Source organism: Micropterus dolomieu, linkage group LG19, assembly GCF_021292245.1.
Source record: "Micropterus dolomieu isolate WLL.071019.BEF.003 ecotype Adirondacks linkage group LG19, ASM2129224v1, whole genome shotgun sequence".
In the NCBI taxonomy this organism is placed as follows: domain Eukaryota; kingdom Metazoa; phylum Chordata; class Actinopteri; order Centrarchiformes; family Centrarchidae; genus Micropterus; species Micropterus dolomieu.
The window spans coordinates 8,509,816-8,520,731 of NC_060168.1; the positions used below are offsets into that span (position 1 = coordinate 8,509,816).

Here is a 10,916-nt window from a genome sequence, read left to right on the forward strand (position 1 = left end):
GCCAATTAAATACGGTCAGGGCCCGCTACAGTCCTACAGCTAGGACTAGATTTCATTGGCTCATGTTAGCTACTGTTTGCTTACTTTACTGCTTAACTGACTTTATTGACCCAGTTTTCTGACTTAATAACTTGGCTATTCTTTTTCAGTGACCCATGGTTTTCAAATAGTTTACTTGGAAGTTTCCAAAAAAACACTAACTTGGTACACATAAAGAAACAAGCCTGAAGAGTCTTTTAGTCAGGGCAAAAGAGGTAACGATAGGTAATTTTATATTATTATTACTCACACACTAGGTCACACCCACCCAGACAGGTCAATGAAACAGGTTTGTCATTGACATATGAATGTAATACACATTGATGTTTTTAGCCACAATTACTCAGAGGCATGTGTCTGACATTTACTCCACCCAACTGGACTCGTATAATTTGGCACCGTGGGGCGGAGTGAACACAACACAATGACTGCTGGCATGGTAAGTGTGTCAACAACCTGTTGACGGAAAAAAACCTGTGGAAAAAATATCCAGATTCCTTCCTGCACATGTGGTGCTGTGTTTAATGGTTTCACACAAAGTCAGCAGGACTTCCTTGGAGGAAGAAAAAGAAATAAGGGGTGGGGGGGTGCGCAGCTAGGCTACGCAGAGGTTGTCAGTCAGACAGAATTAAAACAGTCAATTCAGAAAGAGACAGAGAAACACTCCTATTTCCTTTGCTGCTACATATGGGAAGGTTTACAGAATCAATAAAGTTCACATTGTCCGCAGTTAAATGACACAAGGCAGCAAGTTAGAAACATTAAGCTATGAAGATATTTATAGCAATGGATAAACAGGGAAACATTTTTACCTATGATAATATTTAACCTATGGCTGTCGTGTTATTTTTTTGTGCATTGTAGGAATGTCAATGAGAGAAGAGAAGAAAGTGAAGCAGAGAGAAGGAAGGGGGAAGGAGGTGAGAAAAAGATAAGTGATGTCAGTCCGTCCCACTCCTATCCAGTACAAATGCAGCAGAACGGGGCTGAGCCTGCATACCACTGCTGCTGACGATCCCACACAAACACACACAAAGGGACTCTCTTACACACTCTCACATCTCATTCACTCATCATACCACACTCACAGAGGCTCTGAATCTCAGACCAGTGCTGAGGGATGCTACCGGCTGGCAAACACTGAGTAAGTCCTCTTTCCCTCCTCTGTGCTCTTCTTTCTTTCTTTCCCCGTCTGTCTTTGTTGTGATTGCCATTCTACGGCCCGTCTAAGTTCATTTATCTCTCACACTCTCCTCTGTTGCTGTGAAATGGCCAGTGTTTTGTCAGACTGGGAGACTTTTCAAACTTTTCTCTCAGTATGCCAGGCACATAACTTTCTCTCCTCTCCCTGCCTTTCTTTCTTTTCCCTGCATGTGAGCGGAGGCAGCAGCAAATCCCGGACCTATTTGCATGTTGGCACAGAGCCAGACCTGGATGCCTTTATATTAGAATAACAGAGTGCATGGATGTTGATCCGCTGTATTCTCATTTTGCTCTTGTGTGATTTCCATTTTCCGAGGCATGTTTATATCTTGATTTAAGTCATTCTTTTGTGCTGCAATTCCAGGGTTCAAATGTGCACAGTTAATTACAGAAGCTGTCATGCAGGTATACTGCTCAGAGGTGTGATTCTTTTATAGAGTAATTGAGCAATTTGCCACTGAGTGGGCTGTTTGGATGTAAATCTTCAAATTAGGTCCACTGTATTTGCATTGCTCTTTATCACAGAGTCTTCACAACTCCTACATTGTGAAACAATGAATGAAGAAAACATCCCCTTCCATCTTTAGACAATAGAAGTGAACAAGAACATGGATCACAAAAACCTCACTTGGAAAAACTATAAGCTAAGAGTCTGGCTAATGTTTTACCACTTAAATACGAAGATTGCAAACAGTGAATTGAGAGCCTGGTGCCTGGTTCAGAGATTTATCAGCTGCTGCATTTTTAATACCACAATAAAATTCATTGTAAGCATCTTTATAATATTTATTTAAAGCAAAGATGCCCCTTCAGTGGTGTTTGCCTGTCTTAAAGTAATAGTTTGACATTTAGGGAAATACGCTTCTTCGCCTTATTGCCAAGAGTTAGAGGAGAAGATCAACAGTACTCTCATTGCTGTATGATAAAAAGGAAGCTAGGAGATGGTTAGTTTAGCTTCGCATAAAGACTAGAAACGGGCGACAAGGTTCACAATCCCCAGTAAAACCATTACCAGTCATTTATACACTTTGGTTGCTTTATGGATTTAACTCACAAGATCTAACCTGTTACTCAGTGAGTTTTTGTCATCCTGGTAGAGGACAGAGCCATGCTAGCTGTTTTGCAGTCTTTCTGCAAAGCCAAGCTAACTGTCTCCCTGGTGTATCTTCATATTTATCATGCAGACGTCAGACTTTCATCAATCTTCTCCTCTAACTCATGTCAATTAAGCAATTGCATTCCCGCATTTCCCAAAATGTCAAAATGATTTCTTTAAATATATATATACATTTTTACATTTTTCACAACTTTGCATTCAGTTCTGCATCAGCTGTTAGGGGCTGAATATGATGGTTTTACTGCTCAGTTTAGGCTGAAACCATAGACTGCAGGTCTAGTGTGAGGTTTAGCTTTATTCTATGGTCTGACATCTGCCTCACCCGAAACACTGACATTTAACTTTTATCAGTGTCTACTGCTTTACTTTAATATTAGACCACCCTAAAGTACACATTTAAACTGTTGTTACAGACACAAACCCTATTGGCTCTCGCTCAGCGACTCACTGTTTCACATCTTTCAAATGTGTGTGGAGGGCGGGGAATGCTTTATTCTGTGTGTTTACTGACAGTTTAAGGTCAAGGTTGTTTTGTGACTTACTGACTAAGTTATAACATGTCACGTGTGTTGATAAGGTGCTAAAACAAGTCAAAGTGGTGTGTGTCCTGTTGTGTGTGTGTCTGTGCGTGAGACAGAGAGAGAGAGAGATACTGGTAATGCAGAAATTCAAGTGAACTATAGGTGTATGTTGCTATCTGTGTCTGTTACCCCCAGATAGCAGTTATTAACGCCCTATGTGTGTGTGTGTGTTTGTGTGTGTGTGTGTGTGTGTGTTGACATACTGAACGTGCCTCTGTTTGCCTTTCAATGTTTGAAAGCACAGCGGCATTCTCGCTGCCTACTGTATGCAACACACACACACACACACACTACATTTGGCATTGTGGCTTATTTGCTTAGGGCCTATTGTGTTCTGCCAGCCAGAACAGGATTGAATGGAGGGGAACAAAACAATAAAGTAGATATAATCTCTCTCTCTCTCTCTCTCTCTCTCTCTCTCTCTCTCTAAAAAACACAACAGCAACCTTCAGAGCTCAGAGTTGAGGCACACACACTGTGCCTTCACCTCCTGCTGCACCGGGGAAGAACACTAGACAGAGGACACTACAGTGACGACCAGCAGTTAGACTGCACCTGATCCCACATCCTTCAAAGAAAAGGGAACCTGACTCTGGAGCAGGAAAAAGGAGCGATCATACCCCACCACTGAAACACGACCCACTGGACGGAGAGACAGAGGGGCTGACGGCCGTCTCTATCACCCTGGGAGAAGAGACAGGATGCTGGCAAAAATCCTTGAGGAGATGTGGGTGGATCCTGAGGTGCTGGAGGCCCTCAGTGAGGAGCAGAAGAGGATCCTCTTCTTGAAGATGAGAGAGGAGCAGGTACGCCGCTGGAGAGAGCGGCAGGAAAGGGAGGAGAGGGAAGGAAGAGACGACAACAACACTCGGCCAAAGAAAGGTAGAGTGCCACACTGACTTTTCTGGTTACACTGGTGGAAAATACCGGTACATAGAGAACACACACGTCTCATTCCATGACAGACAGTACAAGTATGATTTTCAGTGAAGCAAGAGAAGAGGGAAACCCTGACTAAAGTAGCAACACGGTTTTGTAGCAGGAAGGAACAAGGTTTCTGGGAAATGTGGCCTTCAAGTTAACAATAACATTACACTGACACAAGGTTAAAGCTGCTAGCTTCTCTAACATGGGGACATTCCTCACAAAATTACAGACCACAGTGCATTTACAAGTATCTGTACCTTGAATCAGATATTTCTTCAACATGCACATTTTAAAGATTACGCTTAAAGTCTCCTTTAAAGCAATAGTTGGGAAATGTACTCCTTTGCTTTCTTGTTGAGATGATGATTAATGCCACTTGCTGTCATCAATCAATGCCATTTGCTAAATAATGGTGCACAGGACAGTAATATGGATCACGTTAGCTGGTGAAGTTAATGGCAAGCCATGCAACTATAGTTTTTTGCAACAAGAACATTTGCAACTGGTCGGCATTAGCAAGAAGCTAATTATTTCTAACTTGAGCCAACTAAAGTACAAAAGCACAATATATTTCACATGCTTTGTAGCCGTGTCAATCCTAGTTCACACTTGCCTGATTGGCAAGTCTCCTGGCTGTGGCCCCATCCACACTACTGCGTATTTGAATTAAAACCTTTTGAGACCTTTTGCTACATTTGCACCACCCATCCAGACTAAAACGGCAAAAACGAAGACCTAAAACGAAGAAGTTTGGAAACGCTGCTGACCTTGTTTTGCATTTCGAGGACTTTAGAAACAATGACGCAGAATCTCATGCTTGGCTCTCTTATTGGGGCTTAATAGCCATGCAAAGCAGAAACACAATGCTACTGACAGAGTTTTTGAGTTGGTATTTTTCTTAAAATATTCTGTACCATGCAAATAACCCGTAGGCCTATCTGCCTACACTTGTAGACTACCGTGCATGTCGCCGTTTACTTTGCAATGACTCCCAGTCTGTTTTCCGTGCTATATTCAGTAACAGTCCCAGCTCGTTATTGGTGCATGCAAAAAAAATCTAGTTTGATTCTTCGTCTGCATTTCTTTATTCTTTCGCCAAATATTCTGTAACTGCGGAATAGACCATCTGCTTCATGTTTACACGCGCATGCCCAGTGCACCTGAATAGATGTGCCAATATATGTGCGTTTTCAGTCATTTTAATGTAGACGGAGATCAACTCTGACACGCAGCTAAAACGCTGGTGTGGATGGAGATCGTATTCATTTTAATTCTCCGTTTGTAAACTAGAACGGAGTAGTGTGGATGGGGCCTGTGATTGGGGGCAAATCAGTGAGAGATCGGTATTCGACAGTCGTTATGTGTGAACTATGACGTAGCTACTTTTTCATTACAAAACATTTTTTACTCACAGACAGTCTGCTGACTGTGTGTGCTAATCCATTCTTTTACCCATATTCTTTGTGTTTATAATGTTATCTGTATAATAATAAACAACTCCTGTTTTGCGCATGGTTTTGCATCATTTCCTGTGCCACATTTCACATGGTGGTCAGCACATGTAGTGTATGACTTCCCGTCGCCGATCGTTCACTCAGTGTGAACACCACAACGACTTCAAGACTCCCGTTACAAGACAGCAAGTCCTGTAGTCTGAACAGCGTAGCGATATGCTGGCTGCGCTAGGCTTCAGTTTACCTGTCCATTAGGAAGAAAACCAGCTCTGGGTCAGTTTTTACGTCCAAAACAAAGCGGAGCTCCCTCCTGACTCAAACGCCTTTCCAATGTAGACCGTGTTTTTGCCTGACGTTGATCTGATTCTTGTTTAGCCTGACGAGCTGCAGCACATAAAACCTTTTTGTTATTTTTTATCCTTATGTGGAGTTTGTGTTGTGCTGGGAGGCGGTTGTTTTTTGGTGTTAGTGGACTTCATTTTGTTGCCTCTGTGTGTACAGTTCAGAATCAGTAAGCAAGAGGCTCTTGAGCAAGCATGAACGTCGCAGCCTGCGCAAATCAATGGATTTTGCAGAAAATCCGACCAGATTTCTTCATATAGTAAGCAGCATAGTGGCTCTTCCAAGGGATCAAGAAAGCAGGAGTGTGGTTCATTCTAATGTGAAGTTACAAACATTTCCCAATGATCAATTTCATTAAAAAAAAAAACATATAGGCCCTTTAATGTTGACCAATTAAACTTCTAAACTCTGAGTGCACACAATAAACAAGCTGTGCAGTAACACCCTCTCAGGTTATTGTGTTTGAATTATACCCAAAGAAATCTTTTCATTGCTCTGTTACTAACCCATGTGACCGTCTGCTCCTTTCACCCACCCTTCCTCCATTTAATGTGTTTATCTGACTCACTCAGACCCTGTCACCTCCACTGGTTCTGCTGCACAATGAGAGTGTGTGACAGATAGCCTCTATCACCGCCACTCGAATCGCTGTACGGGCTGAAAGCTGAATAAGATTGAGTAAGCCCTGTGGTATGGGGCGTCACCACACTTTAAACCACTTATTAAGTTACCGTCTTTGTTTACCCAATCTCTGCCATGTCACCTGAGAGGGAACCGAGTGTGTGTTTTCTGCGTGTTTGCCTTACACAACATACATTCCAGTTAGGAATCTTTCATTCCCTGTTCGCTGCGCTGTGGCCGGGAAAGGCAATAATTACGTGTACATGCATGCCTATAAATGTCACATAAACACACCTTCTACCTCACCTGGGAATAAAGATTCCGATTGTGTGCTGCTTTTCTGGTTAATTTGCAGGTGTGGGAGCAATAAAGACACAAACAACAGTTCTGGCCTCAATGTCTTGTAATCACAGTTGTCACTCAGGGGACCGTGTGAACATAAAGGTGTGTTGCACAGACAGACTCATGTCAGAGATGTTCTTTGGTCAGGTGAAATCAGACTGAGACGTCTACACAATGCAGACTTATGTACTGGGTGAAATATGAACAGAAACAGAGCCGCCTTTGTGAGCTGGTTTCTAAAAAATCAGAATAGTCAGTTCACTGTTTGGAGGTGATTGTTTCTATCGACTCCTACAGTGTCTGTTCGTTCAGCCTACGGTGTCTTTTGAAGGGTAAATCTGCATTGAGTTCCAAACCCGTGCATCTCTGAGGGTTTGAATTTTCAAGCCACACCCCAGCTAGTGATGTCATGGCAGGTGTTTCACCTTTGTCTGGTACTGTCATGGAAAACACCTTACCGTGTCATGATGAAGTAACACCTAAAAATACCCTGTTTTCCAGGATGCAAAGAACAAAATATAAATGCATTACATTATTACAGCATGTATTATTATAATATTCATTATAAATATTGTCATTGGTATTATTAATTCTAAAATTAAGAGAGTATGAAAGGGTTTTGCTCCTCAGTTGAGTCGATGCAGTGTGTAACAAAACTAAACGTTGGCACAGCGAGATGTTGGCTGCTCTCAATTCAAACTTTATAGGGATGAGGTCACTGTTATTTACTATTTTCCTTTCCTTTTGTAATGATGCCATTTAATTTATCAGTATTTCGCCATGAAGAAAACTTTGCAATGAAACACAATTAATTTGCTCCAATGGGAAGGCAGAAAAGACAGCGAAGGAGACTACAGAGAATACAGAATAAAGAATAAAAGAGAGAGCACAGATGGGGAATATGGGAAGAGTATGAGAGGACATATTCCATGCTGTTGGTGTTGTGAGGTTCCCATTGCTGCATACTTAATAGGACAGCACCACCTTCTGGAGAAAAGCCAGAATAACAATTTAGCGATTATGTTTTTATAAGAATCTTACTGAGAAATAGTACCTGGCACAAAATATATCTCCAGTAAGCTTACCCATTTTTTGTTTTTTCTCTTTATCCTCCCCAGCCTTCAATAAACATGTGAGGTGGCTGCTCGGTAGGGACGGCGATGTGAGCGTCAGTGTAATCGGAGACGTGGACGAGTTCAGGTCCTCCAAGCTCCTGCAGAGTCTCATGAACAACAGGTAGACACACAAAGAACTAATTTTATCAGCTATCACTGATTGACTGATTGTTTCTTTTTGCCATAAATAGAAAAAGGAAGTGCAGAAGCAGACTGCACTGTTTTGTTACTTTAGAAGTCAAGTAACACACGGCCACTTTGTTTTGCAGCAGCATGTTGAAGAGAACAAACTGTAGTTGATGTTTTAATTAATTAAATAAAATACATCTGCTCCACCATGTCCAGGCAGAACCCAACACATTCAAATTACTAATTTCTTGCACTCAGTGGATAATAAGGTTTTTGTTATTTATTTTTCACAAGAGCCTTGTTTTTTATTTTTTGAGAAATGGACTGACAGCCTTTTTCATCCACCAGTGCCACATGTTTCTGAACACATAAGAACATCCTCACTGGTTTCTCCCACCTTAATAAAGGCTCTAGTCCCTTCAACAAATTACATAACTCTGATTGTCTTTGATAAGATGAACAGTGAACTAAAGAGTTTCAGTCAGCTGGCCGTCTCCTCCCAATTGGATTATAGAAGTTGTCTGCCGTATGACTAGCCGGAGAATTGATTCAAAGGTTGGGGCGGCTTTCTGGGGGACTAAAAATGGACGTCTTTGTCTTCCAGAGTCCACAGTGATGATATGAATGGCATCCAGACAGCGGACTTGCTGCCAGGAAGAGAGGCCCAGCAGCTTGGCTTTAAAGAAGACGTCCAGCTGTCCTTCGCAGATGTTGGCGTGAGTTCATGTGTTTTGTGTGTGGGTTTGAAGTTGGGAGGGTGAGACGGACAGCGTATCAGAGTCTGACCATCAAATTGTGTCCCCCTCACCCACAGGATGGCCCAGCTTCACCAAACAGACAGTTATCTGAGGAGGACATGGACTCCGGCAGCGCGGATGACGACCCGAAGGACAGCGACAGTGAGTCAGGCAGCAGCTCGGACAACCACGGCGACTGGACTCTCCACAGGCCCCATCTTAGTAGCAATGGCAACCAGCCGCCACTCAAAGCCCAGCTGTCAGACACAGAGAGGGCCGGCCCACAGGACAGAGGTGACAAAACAAGAGCTGATGATAAATGTCTATGATCCTCATTTATTGACTCTAACTACTAAAGGTAGAAATACTACCACATTGTAAATATTCGGCATTACAAGAGAAAGTCTTGAAAAACAAAAACAAAGAATAAAGAATTTAACACCAAAATAAACAATAAGAGTACATGAATGTACATCTACTGTATATCTCCTATACAAATAAGTAATAATAAATACTACAATGGTAAATTTATTATTTAAAAAGAATAGCCTTTTTCATAGTGTTATATTGCTATTTTATTATTGGATTATTATCACTAATGCATTATTATGTAAATCTTTGTCTCCTTAGTAAGTAACTACTATAGCTGTGAAATAAATGCAGTGGCAGGTCCAAGTTAGTGTCCAGCACTGCTTGCATTGTGTGTGATTTGTTGTCATCTATCTGTTTATCGTCGTTGTCCAATGACAACAAGGTCTCTATTTTCAGTTTAGTTTTTCAGATAACCTGAAAGATTGAATGTCCTTCATTGGTTTTTAAGATAAGTGAACCATTTAAAATCCCATTGTATAGGCCTAATCCGGACAATGTGTTGTCACAAAAAGCTTTAAAAGGGGGTCTGTTTGTCTTTGCTAGTGAAAAGAGCAACGTTATATAGAATATAGATGCTTTATGGTGAGCTGCCAACTGAAGGGGCATTAATACTGAATAAAGTCAATTATTAGACTTCAGACGTTCAGCTCAGAGGGAACACTGATCCTGAATCAAACCTGCAGACGTGATATTACTCAGATTTTGTGAATTCACATGCCTTTCTCCCCTTCCCAGGGACTGTTTCCGAACATGGAGGTCGCGTGGCGCAGCTCAGGAAGGCCTTCACTGACGATCCCCGCAGCACACCATCTGCCTACTCCAAACCTCCTTTACCTGCTAAACCTGTTCACCTACAGAAAAGAAGCACACCCTTAATCCATTAAGGCTGATGGTGTGTCCAGCCTGCTGCAAGACTATACTTGACCCCAAAGAGGCAGAGCCTGCTGCACCGCGTGCAGACAATAATGGCTCAGCTAGACACTGTTGGTCCAGGCTGAGGCCACACACATATGAAGAAAAGGATCCTTACTTGAAACCGAGCAGTGAACTGAGATACACTTCGTCAGGCTTCCATTCAAGGGCCGACCCATAGGCAGAAAAAACATCTGGGAGGGAGGTGGAGTGAGAGAAAGACTTGAAAGCTTTTGAACTGAAGTCAACCTGAATGATAAAACGGAGCGGCTTTGATGTTGCTGAGTTCAAATGCGCTCACATACTTTCTGTGATTGACAGGCAGACGCAGAGAGAGATGTCCAGAGAGACACAGACGCACAGACTATTGACTACAGGTGTAAAAAACCCCACTGTGGTTCACCTGTTAAATCGGTGTTAATGAAGTTTTATTATTCACATGTCATAAGCAGAGGTTATTGGGAAGTGAAAGATTTATTTGATAAAAATTATACTCGGGTCCCTTTGTACTCTTCAAAAGGTTTAAACTGTTTTAAATGTAGTCCATGTAACTTTGTCACTGTACTGTTTTAACACCACTGCCTTTCATCTGCATTGACAACCTCTTCATTCAGCGTATCATCTATAGTCACAATGGTGCCGGGGGGTTTGGGGGGATAAAATAAAACGATTGAATTTGTGGTAAATGATAAACAGACTGTATCTATAGTGACTTTTAAAAGCAGCTGCATCACCTGAGCTCACTGTTTACATATGTGTCTCCAGACCCTTGAGCCACACCTTTAATAGTCTACTTTCTACATAAGGAGTGCCTTTTTATATGTGAATGAGTGAACAGGATAGAATGACGTCACAACTACAACCATGATTTGCCAAGACTGTGGGGGATCACAGAATGGACCCACAGTGCAGTATCTGGACAGAGAATATCTGACTCATATCTTAACACTGACAGTGTTTACATCCACAGGAACTGAGGAATTGTAGATCTTTTTATTATCTATTATATTTATTCTTTGGACCCA

General features: G+C 41.9%; 1 protein-coding gene across 1 annotated transcript; it reads left to right on the plus strand.

Moving 5' to 3' along the window:
- The first annotated feature begins 1,030 nt into the window (after nt 1–1,030).
- zgc:92242 (uncharacterized protein LOC436899 homolog) lies at nt 1,031–10,584 on the plus strand. The gene is made up of 6 exons (XM_046031227.1): nt 1,031–1,183; nt 3,383–3,822; nt 7,745–7,862; nt 8,475–8,586; nt 8,685–8,901; nt 9,715–10,584. The coding sequence occupies exons 2-6, from the start codon at nt 3,642–3,644 to the stop codon at nt 9,861–9,863; spliced, it is 777 nt and encodes a 258-aa protein (XP_045887183.1). The 5' UTR covers nt 1,031–1,183; nt 3,383–3,641; the 3' UTR covers nt 9,864–10,584.
- Nucleotides 10,585–10,916: the final 332 nt, after the last annotated feature.

Bases quoted from the DNA above. Each gene is read 5' to 3' on its own strand.
- zgc:92242 (XM_046031227.1), top strand. From the start codon at position 3,642: ATGCTGGCAAAAATCCTTGAGGAGATGTGGGTGGATCCTGAGGTGCTG. The intron at 3,823-7,744 runs GTAGAGTGCCAC...TATCCTCCCCAG, and splicing joins CAACACTCGGCCAAAGAAAG to CCTTCAATAAACATGTGAGG. The intron at 7,863-8,474 runs GTAGACACACAA...TTTGTCTTCCAG, and splicing joins CAGAGTCTCATGAACAACAG to AGTCCACAGTGATGATATGA.